The sequence below is a fragment of the Salmo salar genome, chromosome ssa05 (genome assembly GCF_905237065.1).
Source record: "Salmo salar chromosome ssa05, Ssal_v3.1, whole genome shotgun sequence".
NCBI lineage: Eukaryota > Metazoa > Chordata > Actinopteri > Salmoniformes > Salmonidae > Salmo > Salmo salar.
The window spans coordinates 13,022,931-13,042,846 of NC_059446.1; the positions used below are offsets into that span (position 1 = coordinate 13,022,931).

General features: G+C 42.4%; 1 protein-coding gene across 1 annotated transcript; it reads left to right on the forward strand.

Moving 5' to 3' along the window:
* The first annotated feature begins 312 nt into the window (after positions 1-312).
* On the forward strand, positions 313-19,736 carry LOC106604268 (moesin). The gene is made up of 15 exons (XM_014198752.2): positions 313-721; positions 3,599-3,649; positions 4,705-4,788; positions 4,917-5,012; positions 5,378-5,500; positions 8,650-8,801; positions 9,162-9,245; positions 10,823-10,969; positions 11,792-11,888; positions 12,037-12,200; positions 12,304-12,434; positions 12,591-12,742; positions 13,425-13,508; positions 14,295-14,444; positions 19,572-19,736. Exons 1-15 carry the CDS (start codon positions 713-715, stop codon positions 19,734-19,736), a joined length of 1,689 nt encoding a protein of 562 aa, XP_014054227.1. The 5' UTR covers positions 313-712.
* The last annotated feature ends 180 nt before the right edge of the window (positions 19,737-19,916 follow it).

Below are 19,916 nucleotides of genomic sequence, written 5' to 3' on the forward strand. Positions count from 1 at the left end.
ATCAATTCCAGTAATTAATGAAATAATTATACATTTACGTCGCGACCAATACTTTAAGAGACGCTGCGTTACATTGTTGTTGTAACATTGTAATGGAAACGGTTGCGTTGTTTCAATGTAATCCTAAAGATAATGATGCCAACTGTCTACACTATATTACTCATAGGGTAACGTTGATAGTAGATTTCTTATTGTGTTTCAATTCTTAAAATGTTATTTTAACAAAATAACAATTACATGTATTAAAAAAGAACAATGAAAAAGACATACATGGTCTTTTACAAAACAACAACAATATAGAAGCAAGAATTAATTCCTTGAGTGTTGTATTTACTAATCACTTTTTCCCTGGCTAGTGGCATTGTGGTCTAGGGTTAAGGCTAGGTCTAGATTATATTATCAACATTGCCTAATCATATATTTTCATATGAAATTATCGAATTCTAAAGGTGCATGTAAATTCAACGTCTTGTGCGCCATTTTGCGGCGGTCCTGTGAGGGTCAAGTGTTAGTACACCGCTGTAATCCACTTTGAGTTAGATTCCTGGGCTGCCATTGGATTAGTCCTGAGAACACAACAATGGCTCGTTTTAATTCACCATAATCCCAGTGAATATTGAAAGCACTTTCATATGACTCTGTGGAGAAGAGGCTAAGGCCGAAAGAAGAACCTCTCAGGAACGTAATAATATAGGAGATAAAATATCTACAAATGTCTTCTGTGAGTATCCATTTATACTCTTTATCCTATAAAATCTAGATTGAAGTTAAAATGTGGCTGTTTGTGTAAAATTAGGGTGAGATTGTGTAAATGTAGCATTTGACAGTAAAACAAGGCCAACTTTTTCCCATAGTAATGTCTCTGTTTCTCTGTGAGACAGAATAATGGGTTAGAAAACTATTTATTGTATATAGTATGCTTACTTCCTTTATTGTGTATTTCACATTTCCTATTCTTATTTGTGTTTTTTTCCCTAGTATTACATTGTTATTTATTACTGCATTGTTGGGGTTTTGAGTTTGCAAGAAACGCATTTCACGGTACTTGTGCATGTGACATTACAATTTGAAACCAGCCATTTTAAAGGTTTACGGTATTACTACCCTGAGTTATACAGTGTTTGTTAAAAGTTACGTTTTTGTTTGTTAACCACTCACATCAGACAGAATTTGTTTTTAAAGTTTGCGTTTCAACACAACAGTACATTGTTCTGTGGGATACTTGTAGTACAGTGAGTTAACTCAACTTTGAAACTCAATCTTTTATATCTTAGCACTTTTGACTAATATAAACATTGTACTTGTAGAAACATTCATACATTTTGTGGTTGAAGTATCATGGTCAGAATAGGCTGATGTGATCAACATTAAACATATGATAATTGGCCTAAATATGGGGCTCCCTGGTTGGCCTGGCCATCTCTGATCTCAGCTGTTTCGTAACTTTATCCCAATTTGCTCCATAATCAGTGTTGTTAACCACCTCAGAAACCCTAGCGGGGGCTACCTGGGATAGGTTTGAACTTATTCTATATTTTTTTATTGTCCACATAATGTGGAAACTTTCACTAACATGAGTGACATCAAAACAGCAACAATATAAACCTACACTACAGTTCTGTGTGGATCATGGAATCCTAATATAAACCTACACTACAGTTCTGTGTGGATCATGGAATCCTAATATAAACCTACACTACAGTTCTGTGTGGATCATGGAATCCTAATATAAACCTACACTACAGTTCTGTGTGGATCATGGAATCCTAATATAAACCTACACTACAGTTCTGTGTGGATCATGGAATCCTAATATAAACCTACACTACAGTTCTGTGTGGATCATGGAATCCTAATATAAACCTACACTACAGTTCTGTGTGGATCATGGAATCCTAATATAAACCTACACTACAGTTCTGTGTGGATCATGGAATCCTAATATAAACCTACACTACAGTTCTGTGTGGATCATGGAATCCTAGAGTAAACCTACACTACAGTTCTGTGTGGATCATGGAATCCTAGAGTAAACCTACACTACAGTTCTGTGTGGATCATGGAATCCTAGAGTAAACCTACACTACAGTTCTGTGTGGATCATGGAATCCTAGAGTAAACCTACACTACAGTTCTGTGTGGATCATGGAATCCTAGAATAAACCTACACTACAGTTCTGTGTGGATCATGGAATCCTAGAGTAAACCTACACTACAGTTCTGTGTGGATCATGGAATCCTAGAGTAAACCTACACTACAGTTCTGTGTGGATCATGGAATCCTAGAATAAACCTACACTACAGTTCTGTGTGGATCATGGAATCCTAGAATAAACCTACACTACAGTTCTGTGTGGATCATGGAATCCTAATATAAACCTACACTACAGTTCTGTGTGGATCATGGAATCCTAGAATAAACCTACACTACAGTTCTGTGTGGATCATGGAATCCTAGAATAAACCTACACTACAGTTCTGTGTGGATCATGGAATCCTAGAGTAAACCTACACTACAGTTCTGTGTGGATCATGGAATCCTAGAATAAACCTACACTACAGTTCTGTGTGGATCATGGAATCCTAGAGTAAACCTACACTACAGTTCTGTGTGGATCATGGAATCCTAATATAAACCTACACTACAGTTCTGTGTGGATCATGGAATCCTAGAATAAACCTACACTACAGTTCTGTGTGGATCATGGAATCCTAGAATAAACCTACACTACAGTTCTGTGTGGATCATGGAATCCTAGAATAAACCTACACTACAGTTCTGTGTGGATCATGGAATCCTAGAATAAACCTACACTACAGTTCTGTGTGGATCATGGAATCCTAGAGTAAACCTACACTACAGTTCTGTGTGGATCATGGAATCCTAGAGTAAACCTACACTACAGTTCTGTGTGGATCATGGAATCCTAGAATAAACCTACACTACAGTTCTGTGTGGATCATGGAATCCTAGAATAAACCTACACTACAGTTCTGTGTGGATCATGGAATCCTAGAATAAACCTACACTACAGTTCTGTGTGGATCATGGAATCCTAGAGTAAACCTACACTACAGTTCTGTGTGGATCATGGAATCCTAGAGTAAACCTACACTACAGTTCTGTGTGGATCATGGAATCCTAATATAAACCTACACTACAGTTCTGTGTGGATCATGGAATCCTAGAATAAACCTACACTACAGTTCTGTGTGGATCATGGAATCCTAGAATAAACCTACACTACAGTTCTGTGTGGATCATGGAATCCTAGAATAAACCTACACTACAGTTCTGTGTGGATCATGGAATCCTAGAATAAACCTACACTACAGTTCTGTGTGGATCATGGAATCCTAGAATAAACCTTCCCCTGTTCTGTGTGGATCATGGAATCCTAGAATAAACCTTCCCCTGTTCTGTGTGGATCATGGAATCCTAGAATAAACCTTCCCCTGTTCTGTGTGGATCATGGAATCCTAGAATAAACCTTCCCCTGTTCTGAGAATACTCTCAACTCTATTTTGTTCTGAGAATTCTCCCTAAATAATATTTAACGTTTAAAAATACCTTGTGGACTTCATGTTTTGATTGTAGTCCCCTACAACCAGTTGCGATTGGATGATCCTGCAGGTTGAACAGAAAAATGTAAGAAACATAATTATATTATATTATATTTTGGGGGTCTTTTACGTCACTAAGAACTTAGCACACAATTTTACAATCATAGTAAGAGACATATAATTTGCTTAGCCCCTTAGTACACTGAACAAAAATATAAACGCAACATGTAAAGTGTTGGTCCAATGTTTTATGAGCTGAAATAAAAGATCCCAGACATTTTCCATACGCACAAAAAGCTTATTTCTCAAAAATGTTGTGCACAAATTTGTTTACATCCCTATTGATGAGCATTTCTCCTTTGCCAAGATAATCCATCCACCTGACAGGTGTGGCATATCAAGAAGCTGATTAAACAGCATGATCATTACACAGGTGCACCTTGTGCTGGGGACAATAAAAGGCCACTCTAAAATGTGAAGTTTTGTCACACAACACAATGCCACAGTCTCAAGTTTTGAGGGAGCGTGCAATTTGCATGCTGACTGCAGGAATGTCCACCAGAGCTGAATGTTAATTTCAGGCGCCTCCAACGTTGTTTAAGAGAATTTGGCAGTACGTCCAACCGGCCTCACAACCACAGACCACGTGTATGGCGTTGTGTGGGCGAGCGGTTTGCTGATGTCAACGTTGTGAACAGAGTGCCCCATGGTGGTGGTGAGGTTTTGGTATGGGCAGGCATAAACTACGGACAACAAACACAATTGCATTTACCTAAGGCAATTTGAATGCACAAAAATACAGTGACGAGATCCTGAGGCCCATTTTTTTTAAAAGGTATCTGTGACTAACAGATACATATCTGTATTCCCAGTCATGTGAAACCCATAGATTAGAACCAACTTCATTTATTTCAATTGACTGATTTCCTCATTTGAACTTTTAACTCAGTAAAATCTTTGAAATTGTTGAATGTTGCGTTTATATTTCTGTTCAGTGTATTCTGCATGTATATCCCCTATTGTAAACCATACTACCTATTATACTAACCGTAACTCTATCAATGTGTTTTAATAGGCTATTAAGTTCTCTCTCCTCCCATTCATACTCCAGTTTGTGTCTATGTGAACGCCCTCTGGTAGATCAATGTTCGCGTCACCACCATGGACGCTGAGCTGGAGTTTGCCATCCTGCCCAGCACCACTGGCAAACAACTGTTCGACCAGGTACGTGGACAGGCGGACAGACAGACAGACAGACAGACAGACAGGTGGACGGACAGACAGACAGGTGGACGGACAGACAAGTTCCCTCGACTATGGACAAACAAGTGTTCTTCTTCATTGTTGTGTAGATAGTGAAGACCATCGGGCTGAGAGAGACCTGGTTCTTTGGCCTACAGTACCAGGACAGCAAAGGCTTCTCTACCTGGCTCAAACTCAACAAGAGGGTGAGTACATCCTCACTACTCTTACAGTAACAACATACAGGACTGCCTCTTCCGCTGCCCTGCGCTCCTTCTCCAGACGCTCTGCCTCCTCCTGGGCAAACGTCCTCTCCTTCTCCAGCTCCAGGGCCCTGCGAGTCTTCTCATCCAGCTCTATATATATATATACACACACACACACAGTAAACATACACAGTAAACACACACACACACAGTAAACACACACACACAGAGTAAACACACACACAGAGTAAACACACACACACAGAGTAAACACACACACACATGCACGCAAACATACACATACCCATGCTCATTCATTCACTTATTAACTCAATCATGTTGTTGCAATGCTGTAATGTCCCCAGGTGACAGCTCAGGACGTACGCAGGGAGAACCCTCTGTTGATAAAGTTCAGGGCCAAGTTCTACCCTGAAGACGTAGCTGAGGAACTGATCCAAGAGGCCACGCAACGACTTTTCTTCCTGCAGGTCACACACACACACACACGACTACATGCGCAAACACAGACACACACACACACACACACACGAGCTGGCCAGACACACGTGCACACACGCGCACACACACACACATCAAATCAAAGTTTATTTGTCACGTTCACAGGAAACAATGGGTGTAAACAGTACAGAGAAATGTTTACTTACAAGCTCTTCCTCAACAATGCAATGTTCAATATCAAAGGTAAAGGAATAGAAAATCCAAAAATAGGCTCTTATAAAGAGCACTGAGTCAATACCAGGTCAGACCAAAGATCAATAGCAACATGCTAGCATAGGGGAGAGTAGACTATGTTGAGCCATTTTTTACATTCAGCATCACTACGTCAAGCAAAATATATTATTCTTTCTAACAAAGATCTCTACGTATATTTCAGAATGTTGTGAGTTTTAGGAACTCAGTTGGGGTCTCAACTTACACCAGGTGCAATTTAGAAATGTGGTTCTGCATCAGCAGTTTCTCTTGTTATGTCAGTCACTGACAGTCACTCAATTAGCCTGTGTCAACAAAAATGTTTTAGATTGCTAAGTTAGTCTAGCCAGCTATCTAAACTTGTAGTAATCATGGTCGAATAACCGACCGTGGGGCCCACATTAATTTTGTTAGTCACTCTCACTCAGATATTAAAAACTGAAAACATTTCTCTCCACCCTGTAGCAAAATGTGAAGAATTACAGCAAACTTGCTTTAAAACCACAACATTTTCTCTACGCCCCATAGCAAAATGTGTAGAATTGCAGGAATTTACTCTAAAATGTCAAATTTTCTCTCCACTGTCAAGAGAAACATTTCTAAAAACAAAATGCTACGTAGGGCCCTCAAAAGGCTAGGGTTGGATGTGACTGCAGGTGAGGGTACGCAGACATCAAAGTTGCCCATCCCTGCTGTAAATAATTCGAATTAATTTAAACATTACAGTGTTGAAATCATAGCTTGTCCAAAAAAAGTGGTCTCTTGGCACAACTTACCCTGGTTCTTGGGTAACTTGAACAAAGGGACAGGGTAAGTTGAGCCGCATTGGGGTAAGTTGGTGCTGGTGTCCTGTTACAGTGGGTGCTGGTAGGCCAAGTTTAATTCATGGAATGTGGGTGTGGTATATTGTATACCTTAAATGTATGCCTACATTCAGATTTACATTGAGGACACTTTCCTAATATTGAGTTGCAACCCCACTTTTGCCCACAAATATTTGGTCATGTGGCCTCCCGAGTAGCGCAGTGGTCTAAGGCAGTGCTAGCTGTGTCACTAGAGATTCTGGGTTCGAGTCCAGGCTCTGTCGCAGCCGGCTCCCATCGCACACTAGCGACTCCTGTGGCGGGCTGGGTGCAGTGCACGCTGACACAGTCGCAAGGTGTTTCCTCTGACACATTGGTGCGGCTGGCTTCCGGGTTAAGTGGGCATTGTGTCAAGAAGCAGTGCGGCTTGGAAGGGTTTCGGAGGACGCACGGCTCTCGACCTTCGCCTCTCCCGAGTCCGTACGGGAGTTGCAGCGATGAGACAAGACTGTAACTATCAATTGGATACAACGAAATTGGGGAGAAAAAGGGGTAACAAAAATGAATAATTAACAAATAAAAAATATTTGGTCACATGATTCATTTTGTGTATAGTTTCCTAGAAACAAGGGTGGCTCAACTTACCCACTCTCCCCTACACATACAGTGCATTCGGAAAGTATTCACTTTTTCCACATTTTGTTACGTTACAGCCTTATTTTAAAATTGATTAAATCTGTTTTTTTTTTCTCATCAATCTACATACAAAACCCCATAATGACAAAGCAAAGACTTTTTTAAAATAATTTATTTTTTATTTCTGCTAATTTATTAAAAATAAAAATCAGAAATATCACATTTACATAAGTATTCAGACCCTTTACTTAGTACTTTGTTGAAGCACCTTGGCAGTGGTTACAGCCTCGCATCATCTTGGGTATGGTGCTACAAGCTTGGCACACCTGCATTTGGAAAGTTTCTCCCATTCTTTTCTGCAGATCCTCTCAAGCTCTGTCAGGTTGGGTGGGGAGTATCGCTGCACAGCTATTTTCAGGGCTCTACAGAGATCGGGTTCAAGTCCGGGCTCTGGCTGGGCCACTCAAGGACATTCAGAGACTTGTTCCGAGGCCACTCCTGCTTTGTCTTGGCTGTGTGCTTAGGGTCGTTGTCCTGATGGAAGGTGAACCTTTGCCCCAGTCTGATGTCCTGAGTGCTCTGGAGCAGGTTTTCATCAAGGATCTCTCTGTACTTTGCTCCATTCATCTTTCCCTCGATCCTGACTAGTCTCCCAGTCCCTGCTGCTAAAGAACATCCCCACAGCATGGTGCTGCCACCACCATGCATCACCGTAGGGATGTTGCCAGGTTTCTTCCAGACGTGACATTTGGCATTCAGGCCAAAGAGTTCAATTTGGTTTCATCAGACCAGAGAGTCTTGTTTCTCATGGTCTGAGTCCTTCAAGTGCCTTTTGGCAAACTCCATGTGGGCTGTCATGTGCCTTTTACTGAGGAGTGGCTTCCGTCTGGCCACTATACCATAAAGTCCTGATTTGTGGATTACTGCAGAGACGGTTGTCCTTCTGGAAGGTTCTCCCATCTCCACAGAGGAACTCTGGAGCTCTGTAAGAGTGACCATCAGTTTCTTGGTCATCTTCCCCAGATCTGTTCCTCGACACAATTCTGTCTCGTAGCTCTACGGACAATTCCTTCGTCCTCATGGCTTGGTTTTTGTGGGACCTTATATAGACAGGTGTGTGCCTTTCCAAAACATGTCCAATAAATTGAATTTACCACAGGTGGACTCCAATCAAGTTGTAGAAACATCTTAAGGATGATAAATGGAAACAGGATGCACCTGAGCTCAATTTCGAGTCTCACATTAAAGGGTTTGAATACTTATGTAAATCATGTATTTCATATTTGAATTGTTTTTAATTTGCCCCCCCAAAATTATGAGGAACATTTTTATTTTATCTATTTTAGAAAAAGGCTGTAATGTAGCATAATGTGGAAAAAGTCAAGGGATCTGAGTACTTTCTGAATGCACTGTATGTGTATTAAGATGTACACAGGTTAGACACACACACACACCCCTCACACTGTTTATAATGTATGTCACTGTAGGTGAAGGAGGGCATCCTGAATGATGATATCTACTGTCCTCCTGAGACAGCTGTGCTGTTGGCCTCCTACTCTGTTCAGACCAAACATGGAGACTACAAGAAGGACTACCACTTCCCTGGTTACCTCAGCAGGGACAAGCTGCTTCCCCAGAGGTGTGTCGTCTCTCCCCGTCCCCCTGTGTGACATACCTCAGCCCACAAACAGAAGCTAAACTGGTGAAACAGTCCACTGAATTTGTTGATCTTCTATGATCATTTTGAAGAGAGATCTATTCCAAGTCTCCCTGATTGTTGTCTTCCATACTCAGATCAGTGTTGGGGTCAATTCCATTTCATTTAGCAGACACTCTTATCTAGAAAGATTTAAGTGCCTTGCTCAAAGGCACATCAACGGATCACCTAGTCTGCTCTGGGATTTGAACCAGCAACCTTTTGGGTATCGGCCCAACGCTCTTAACCACTAGGCTTCTCTCTACCCTCCTAATTGACCCTTCTCGTGTCCTCTACCCTTAGGGTTCTGGAGCAGCACAAGCTGAACAAGGAGCAGTGGGAGAATAGGATAAAGGTGTGGCATGAGGAGCACAAGGGAGTGCTGAGGTAAGACCACATGTCCTCTCTACTCACAGTCCAATCCAAGTTAACACTGGCTTACTTGTATTGCACTGATTTTACACTGATGTACAAAACATTAAGAACACCTTCCTAATATTGAGTTTCACCCCCCTCTTTTGCCCTCAGAACAGCCTCAATTCGCCCGGGGCATGGACTTTATAAGGTGTCGAAAACGTTGCACAGGGATGCTGGCCCATGTTGACTCCAATGCTTCCCACAGTTGTGTCAAGTTGGCTGGATGTCCTTTGGGTGGTGGACCATTCTTGATACACATGGGAAACTGTTGAGTGTGAAAAACCCAGCAGCTTTGCAGTTCTTGACCCAAACCGGTGTGCCTGGCACCTACTACCAGACCCCGTTCAAAGGCACTTAAATATTTTGTCTTGCCCATTCACCCTCTGAATGGCACACATACACAATCCATGTCTCAATTGTCTCAAGTCTTAAACATCCTTCTTTAACCTGTCTCCACTCCTTCATCTCCCATAATTGAAGTGGATTTAAAAAAAACTAAAGTCGATGTCCGCACTCCTGTGGAAATCTAATTAGCATAATAAACAGATCCCCATGAAAAATATGTCAGTTTAAGCTAAAGATATATTTTGTTTGCATTGGATATGTCTCAATCCATCACATTCGGACTTCTGCATATGTTTGTAAGACCATGAGACATCTCAGAAATCTCACAAAATCATCTGTAGCATCCTAACGGTTTGGCCTACAAACCCCTCTATGGGAAGATGAGACTCTCACGAACACGATGGTTTTCTCCTTTTTGCCCTACGACCCCCACAAAGCGTCTTGGTACTCGTCTGAAGTTGGTATAGCCGATCTGCCAACTTCTGTCTGTAGCGTCCCAACAGTTTGGGCTACACACTAATATGACCCCTCTGTGGAAAGGTCTCACGAACACATACACGTGTTTTGTTGGGTGTTTTGCTCCACAGGCCTCACAAGACTCGTCTGAAGGACCCCCGGTACCAGTTGAAAAAATGTATGGAATTATATATGGAGAATGTTTAGTGCCAAAATAAGGGGTTAAATACATGTAAAAAACTACAACAAATGTTTCCTGATCTTTCTTATATCTCTCAGATATAGGACAGACACTTCAGAACAAACTTCCTTTAGATTTTTTGGGGGACTATCTGTTATTCAATGCATTTGCTAATAGCAGTAAGACCAAATTAAAATATTAATCAAATAATAATACTTTTTTGGATACATCAAGTGGTCTTAAAATTCAAAATAAAATATCTAAATGATCCCTGGTACGACCTTCTTAAAACAATTCCCTCCCCCGGCATATAGACAGGGTTTAGTCTGTAGACTGTTGAGGGTTTAGGTGACATTAATAAGAGATCATAGCTTTCACCTGGATTCACCTGGTCAGTCTATGTAATGGAAAGAGCAGGTGTCCTTCATGTTTTGTACACTCAGTGTATGTAGAATGTGCTAAGCATCATGATAGCTGCATACAGAGCATGTTTCTCACTGATTGTCTGTGTCTATGTGTGTCTGTGTCTGTCTCTGTGTCTGTCTCTGTGTCAATCTGTCCCCAGAGAGGATGCCATGGTGGAGTATCTGAAGATAGCTCAGGATCTAGAGATGTATGGAGTCAACTACTTCAGCATCAAGAACAAGAAGGGTTCAGAGCTGTGGCTGGGGGTAGACGCTCTGGGCCTCAACATATACCAGAACACTGACAAGTAGGAACCTTTAACTACGCTGAACAAAAATATAAACTCAATATGTAAATTTAGCAGTGCCCCATGGTGGGGTTATGGTATGAGCAGGCAGAAGCTACGGACAACGAACACAATTGCATTTTATCGATGGCAATTTGAATTCACAAAGATACCGTGATGAGATCCTGAAGCCCATTGTCGTGTCATTCATCTGCTGCCATCACCTCATGTTTCAGCATGATAATGCACAGACCCATGTCGCAAGGATCTGTATTCCAGGATTCCTGGAAGCTGAAAATGTCCCAGTTCTTCCATGGCCTGCATACTCACCAGACATGTCACCCATTGAGCATGTTTGGAATGCTCTGGATCGACATGTACAACAGCTTGTTCCATTTCACACCAATATTGAGCAACTTCACACAGCCATTGAAGAGAAGTGGGACAACATTCCACAAGCCACAATCAACAGCCTGATCAACTCTATGTGAAGGAAATATGTTGTGCTGCATGAGGCAAATGGTGATCACGCCAGATACTGACTGGTTTTGTGATCCAAGGCCCTCCCTTTTTTTTAAGGTATCTGTGACCAACAGATGCATATCTGTATTCCCAGTCATGTGAAATCCATAGATTAGGGCCTAATGAATTTATTTCAATTGACTGATTTCCTTATCTGAACTGTAACTCAGTAAAATCTTTCAAATTGTTGCGTTTATTTTTGTTCAGTATAGATTGGAATTCTCCGTAGATTCATCATGACATTAGACTACTTTTGAAGTCTGAAAACATTGGATAAACTTTGATTTTGGAGTGAACTATTCTACAGTGTTTTCTTTATAGGATGACCCCTAAGATTGGCTTCCCATGGAGTGAGATCAGAAACATTTCCTTCAACGACAAGAAGTTTGTTATAAAGCCCATGGACAAGAAAGCCCCGGTACGTCACCTCTGTTTCTTTATCTGCTGTGTATTTGGTTATAATTCAAACCTCTGATAGTACCTGTTTGTTAAGTATTAAAAAAAGGTCACTTCATTTTTGCAAGAGGCACTGATAACTACATTTGTGGTAAATGAGTCTGTTCCAGGATTTTGTGTTCTACGCCCCTCGTCTACGGATCAACAAGCGTATCCTGGCGCTGTGCATGGGGAACCATGACCTGTACATGAGGAGGAGGAAGCCAGACACCATCGAGGTCCAACAGATGAAAGCCCAGGCCCGCGAGGAGAAGACTAAGAGACAGATGGAGAAGTGAGGACAGAGACATGGAGAAAAGAGAGAGAGAGATAGAGAGAGTAATAGAGATGAGTTTGTTAGCAGGTGTTTACTCGTTCCCTCGTATCCCTCCTTCCAGAGCTCTGCTTGAGAGCGAGAAGAAGAAGAGAGAGAATGCGGAGAAGGAGACAGAGAAGATCGCCAGAGAAACCATGGAGCTGATGGGCAGACTGAAACAGATTGAGGAAGAGACCAAGAAAGCTCAGAAAGGTCAGACTCATTCTGTCGTCTGACAGTGTGTGTGCTGTATGTGCATGCATGCTTGTGTGTGTTCATATTATTCTGTCTGTGTGTGCGTGCGTGTGTGTGCGTGTGTGTGTGCGTGTGTGTGTGCGTGTGTGTGTGTGTGTGTGTGTGTGTGTGTAGAGCTGGATGAGAAGACTCGCAGGGCCCTGGAGCTGGAGAAGGAGAGGACGTTTGCCCAGGAGGAGGCAGAGCGTCTGGAGAAGGAGCGCAGGGCAGCGGAAGAGACCAAGGCAGCCCTCCTACAGCAGTCAGAGAGCCAGATGGAGAACCTGGTACACACAAACATAGACACACACATAGACAGACATCACACAAAGACAGACAGACAGCCACACACACAGCCACACACACATAGACAGACAGACAGACACACAGCCACACACGCACACGCACACACACACACACACACACACATAGTCAGACAGAGACAGAGAGACAGACAGACACAAAGCCACACAGACAGACAGACAGACAGCACACAAAGACAGATGCACAAACAGACAGCCACACACACACATAGAGTCACACATAGAGTCACACATAGAGTCACACAGACAGACAGACAGACAGACAGACAGACAGACAGACAGACAGACAGACAGACAGACAGACAGACAGACAGACAGACAGACAGACAGACAGACAGACAGACAGACAGACAGACAGACAGACAGACAGACAGACAGACAGACAGACGCATACATACACACAATAACATACGCACTATACATACACATGGATTTAGTACTGTAGATATGTGGTGGTGGTGGTGGAGTAGGGGCCTGAGGGCAGACAGTGTGTTGTGAATGTATTGTAATGTTTTTAAAATTGTATAAACTGCCTTAATTTTGCTGCTTTGGTAGCAGCTAATGGGGATCCATAATAAATCCAAATAGACAGACAGACAGACGGACACTAGGAGAATCATTTATTATTCTAAGGTTCCTTTTCCAGGTTACTGATCTGACCTCTAAGATCTCCCTTCTGGAGGACGTAAAGCAGAAGAAGGACGACGATACAAAGAGATGGCAGAAAAGGGTGAAAGAATAAATTAATAAATGAAGGAATGAATGTGTGAGTGATAGAGGATAACGCTATCTAACCACAGTGATTCAATGTGAGTGAGAGTGTGTGAGTGAGAGTGTGTGAGTGAGAGTGTGTGAGTGAGAGTGTGTGAGTGATAGCGTTATCCTCTATCTAACCACAGTGATTCAATGTGAGGGAGAGTGTGTGAGTGAGAGTGTGTGAGTGAGAGTGTGTGAGTGATAGCGTTATCCTCTATCTAACCACAGTGATTCAATGTGAGTGAGAGTGTGTGAGTGAGAGTGTGAGTGAGAGTGTGTGTGTGAGTGAGTGAGAGTGTGTGAGTGAGAGTGTGTGAGTGATAGCGTTATCCTCTATCTAACCACAGTGATTCAATGTGAGTGAGAGTGTGTGAGTGAGAGTGTGTGAGTGAGAGTGTGTGAGTGAGAGTGTGTGAGTGATAGCGTTATCCTCTATCTAACCACAGTGATTCAATGTGAGTGAGAGTGTGTGAGTGAGAGTGTGTGAGTGAGAGTGTGTGATTGTGATAGCGTTATCCTCTATCTAACCACAGTGCTTCAATGTGAGCGAGCTTGTGTGTGAGTGAGCGTGTGTGTGAGTGAGCGTGTGTGTGAGTGAGCGTGTGTGTGAGTGAGCGTGTGTGTGAGTGAGCGTGTGTGTGAGCGAGCGTGTGTGATAGCGTTATCCACTTCGAGCGGTCATGTGTGTGTTCATCGTCTGGCGGTCATGGTGGAGGTTGATTTGGAGCTGAAGACTAAAGTCATCAGTGTCCACATCCAGGACTCTGTGCAGGGGGACCACGATGAGACTGACGAGAGCAGCGCCGAGGCCAGTGCCGAGCTGACATCACCAGGCATGGTCAGAGACCGCAGCGAGGAGGAACGCATGACGGAGGCTCAGAAGAATGAACGGCTACAGAAACACCTCAAGGTCAGAAACACCTAACTTAAAGGGAAACTCTACTTTTTTCCCCCATTAGTCCACTGTTGATACGGTCCCAAAATGTTTTTCATGTCAGCAGTCAAGTTGTCAAGATATTGGATTTTCATGAAGCAAAGTGTCACCAACCACATCATGATGACGATGTAAAAGGCATCAAAGGTGACACTTTGCTTCCTGAAAGTCCAATATCTTGAAAACTTGGCTGCTGACATGCAAAACATTTTGGGACCCTATCAACAGTGGACTAATGAAACAAATACTAAAATTATGTTTTTGAGTGAAGTTCCCCTTTAACCTATGACCTTTAATTAACCCTAACCCATAACCTATGCCCTTTAATTAACCCTAACCCATAACCTATGCCCTTTAATTAACCCTAACCCATAACCTATGCCCTTTAATTAACCCTAACCCATAACCTATGCCCTTTAATTAACCCTAACCCATAACCTATGCCCTTTAATTAACCCTAACCCATAACCTATGCCCTTTAATTAACCCTAACCCATAACCTATGCCCTTTAATTAACCCTAACCCATAACCTATGCCCTTTAATTAACCCTAACCCATAACCTATGCCCTTTAATTAACCCTAACCCATAACCTATGCCCTTTAATTAACCCTAACCCATAACCTATGCCCTTTAATTAACCCTAACCCATAACCTATGCCCTTTAATTAACCCTAACCCATAACCTATGCCCTTTAATTAACCCTAACCCATAACCTATGCCCTTTAATTAACCCTAACCCATAACCTATGCCCTTTAATTAACCCTAACCCATGACCTATGCCCTTTAATTAACCCTAACCCATAACCTATGCCCTTTAATTAACCGTAACCCATAACCTATGCCCTTTAATTAACCCTAACCCATAACCTATGCCCTTTAATTAACCCTAACCCATAACCTATGCCCTTTATTTAACCCTAACCCATAACCTATGCCCTTTAATTAACCCTAACCCATAACCTATGCCCTTTAATTAACCCTAACCCATAACCTATACCCTTTAATTAACCCTAACCCATAACCTATGCCCTTTAATTAACCGTAACCCATAACCTATGCCCTTTAATTAACCCTAACCCATAACCTATGCCCTTTAATTAACCCTAACTCATAACCTATGCCCTTTAATTAACCGTAACCCATAACCTATGCCCTTTAATTAACCCTAACCCATAACCTATGCCCTTTAATTAACCCTAACCCATAACCTATGCCCTTTAATTAACCCTAACCCATAACCTATGCCCTTTAATTAACCCTAACCCATAACCTATGCCCTTTAATTAACCCTAACCCATAACCTATACCCTTTAATTAACCGTAACCCATAACCTATGCCCTTTAATTAACCCGTAACCCATAACCTATGCCCTTTAATTAACCCTAACCCATAACCTATGCCCTTTAATTAACCCTAACCCATAACCTATGCCCTTTAATTAACCCTAACCCATAACCTATGCCCTTTAATTAACCCTAACCCATAACCTATGCCCTTTAATTAACCCTAACCCATAACCTATGCCCTTTAATTAACCCTAACCCATAACCTATGCCCTTTAATTAACCCTAACCCATAACCTATGCCCTTTAATTAACCGTAACCCATAACCTATGCCCTTTAATTAACCCTAACCCATAACCTATGCCCTTTAATTAACCCTAACTCATAACCTATGCCCTTTAATTAACCCTAACCCATAACCTATGCCCTTTAATTAACCGTAACCCATAACCTATGCCCTTTAATTAACCCTAACCCATAACCTATGCCCTTTAATTAACCCTAACCCATAACCTATGCCCTTTAATTAACCCTAACCCATAACCTATGCCCTTTAATTAACCCTAACCCATAACCTATGCCCTTTAATTAACCCTAACCCATAACCTATGCCCTTTAATTAACCCTAACCCATAACCTATGCCCTTTAATTAACCCTAACCCATAACCTATGCCCTTTAATTAACCCTAACTCATGACCATGACGGAGGCCTAGAAGAACAAACGGCTGAAGAAACACCTCACCACCTCAAGGTCAGACACAGTCAGACCCTAACTTAACCCATTTATTAAGGATCCCCTACTCTTCCTGGGGTCCAGCAACATTAAGGCAGTTATATACAATTTAAAATATTACATGACATTACATTTACATTTATGTCATTTAGCAGACGCTCTTATCCAGAGCGACTTACAAATTGGTGCATTCACCTTATGAGATCCAGTGGAACAACCACTTTACAATAGTACATCTATATCTTTTTTTTGGAGGGGGGGTTAGAAGGATTACTATATCCTATCCCAGGTATTTTTGGAGGGGGGGGGGGGGGGTTAGTAGGGTTACTATATCCTATCCCAGGTTACATTTCATAACACTTTTCACAACACATTGTGTTCCCTCAGGCCACTACTCTATTATCACATATCTACAATACAAAATCCATGTGTACGTGTGTGTAGATGTGTGTGTCTCTTCACAGTCCAAGCTGTTCCATTAGGTGTATTTGTATCTATTTTTTGAATCTAATTTTACTGCTTGCATCAGTTACTTGATGTAGAAGAGAGTTCCATGTAGTCATGGCTCTATGTAGTACTGTGCACCTCCCATAGTCTGTTCTGGACTTGGGGACTGTGAAGAGACCTCTTATGGCATGTCTTGTGGGGTATGCATGGGTGTCTGAGCTGTGTGCCAGTAGTTTAAACAGACACCTCTGTGCATTCAGCATGTCAACACTCCTTACAAAAACAAGTAGTGGTGAAGTCAATCTCTCTTCCACTTTGAGCCATGAGAGATTAGCTCTCCGTGTATATTTAAGGGCCAGCCGTGCTGCCCTGTTCTGAGCCAATTCTAATTTTCTGACGTCCCTTTATGTGGCACCTGACCACACGACTGAACAGTAGTCCAGGTGCGACAAAACTAGGGCCTGTAGGACCTGCCTTGTTGATAGTACCGTTAAGAAAGTAGAGCATCGCTTTATTATAGACAGACTTCTCCCCATCTTAGCTACTTTTGTATCATTGTTTTGACCATGACAGTTTAAAATCCAGGGTTACTCCAAGTAGTTTAGTCACCTCAACTTGTTCAATTTCCACATTATTTATTACAAGATTTAGTTGAGGTTTAGGCTTTAGTAAATGATTTGTCACAAATATAATGCTTTTAGTTTTTGAAATATTTAGGACTAACTTATTCCTTGCCACCCATTCAGAAACTATCTGCAGCTCTTTGTTAAGTGTTGCGGTCATTTCAGTTGATGTGGTAGTGAGTCACTACACACGTCACTCAAAGCTGGTGGCATGTCGTTAGTAAAGAATGAAAAAAGTAACGGTCTAGACAGCTGCCCTGGGGAATTCCTGATTCTACCTGGATTTTGTTGGAGAGGCTTCCATTAAAGAACACCCTCTGTCTTCTGTTAGACAGGTAACTCTTTATCCACAATATAACAGGGGGTGTAAAGCCATAACGCATACGTTTTTCCAGCAGCAGACTATGATCGATAATGTCAAAAGCCGCACTGCAGTCTAACAAAACAGCTCATAAAATCTTTTTATTATCAATTTGTCTCAGCCAATCATCAGTAATTTGTGTAAGTGCCGTACTTGTTGAATGTCCTTCCCTATAAGCGTGCTGAAAGTCTGTTGTCAATTTGTTTAGAGTAAAATAGCATTGTATCTGGTCAAACACCAATTTTTTCCAGAAGTTTAATAAGGGTTGGTAACAGGCTGATTGGTCGGCTATTTGAGTAGATAAAGGGGGATTTACTACTCATTTTCTTATTTTTTTACCACATTTTCTTCCCAATTTCGTGTTATCCAATTGGTAGTGACAGTCTTGTCCCATCGCTGCAACTCCCGTACGGACTCGGGAGAGGCGAAGGTCAAGAGCCTTGCGTCCTCCAAAACACCACCCAGCCAAGCCGCACTGCTTCTTGACACACTGCTTGCTTAACCCGGAAGCCAGCCGAGGAAACACAGTACACCTGGCGACCGTGTCAGCGTGCATTGCGCCTGGCCCGCCACCAGGAGTCGCTAGTGTGTGATGGTACAAGAACATCCCTGCCAGCCAAACCCTCCTCTAACCCGGACGACGCTGGGCCAATTATGCGCTGCTCCATGGGTCTCCCGGTCACGGCCGGCTGCGACAGAGCCTGGACTCAAACCAGGATCTCTAGTGGCACAGCTAGCACTGCCTTAGACCACTGCGCCACTCCGGAGGCGGGCTTTACTATTCTTGGGTCAAGGAATGACTTTGGCTTCCCTCCAGGCCTGATGACACACTTTCTAGTAGGCTTAGATTGACGATAGAGCAAATAGGAGTGGCAATATCGTCTGCTATTATCCTCATTCATTTCCCATCCAGGTTGTCAGACCCCGGTGGCTTGTCATTGTTGATAGACAACCATCATTTTTTCACTTCTTCCACACTCCATGACCTTTAACCTTAACCCATGACCCTAATTCATGACCATGACAGAGGCCCAGAAGAATGAACGGCTGACGATACAAAAGCCAGACCCTACCTTATTTAACATATAACCTGTGGCCCTAACCTAACCATAATTTTGCATGGTTGGGTTCAGTCCTGACTAAATGTAAAAATGTCCTCAAGCCCTGAGCTCTGAAATGAGAGCTATGGTTCTTAGACCACATGCGTTACATATGTACCACACATTCATTCCATGTATAGTACATTATTGTCACGACTTCCGCCGAAGTCGGGTCCTCTCCTTGTGCGCCGGTCTTCTAGCCATCATCGATCCACTTTTCATTTTCCATGTGTTTTGTCTTGTTTTTCCTCACACCTGGTTTCAATTCCCTCAATTACTTGTTGTGTATTTAACCCTCTGTTCCCCCCATGTCTTTGTGTGGGATTGTTTATTGTAAGTGCTTGTGCACGTGTTGATTGGTGCGCGATGGGTTTTTGTACCCATATCTTGTTATTTTTATGCCGTTGGTTTTGCTATTAAACTGCTCCGGCAATTACCAAGTTCTGCTCTCCTACGTCTGACTTCCCTGCCACTGGTTACGCACCCCTTACAATTATGTTGACGCTCCACAAGTTTATTTGTGTCCTTGTTTTCCGTTTGTCCTCAGGCCCTTAGTAGTGAGTTGGCCGGCGCTCGAGACGACAGTAAGAATACTCCCAACGACCTGATCCACGCGGAGAACGTTAAGGCCGGCCGGGACAAGTACAGGACCCTCCGTCAGATACGACAGGGCAACACCAAGCAGCGCATCGACGAGTTTGAGTCCATGTGAGGGATAGAGAGAATGCGAATGAGAGAGGTTTGTGTGGGAGTGTGAGAGAGAGAGAGAACAAGAGTCTGTACTGAATCTATGTATTTAAATGGGAGTCATATAGGCAGGTACAGTGTAATTACTAAGTCATTAATGCCTCTCCCCAATAGTGTGTTGTCTCCCGTGATTAAAGAGTGCCAA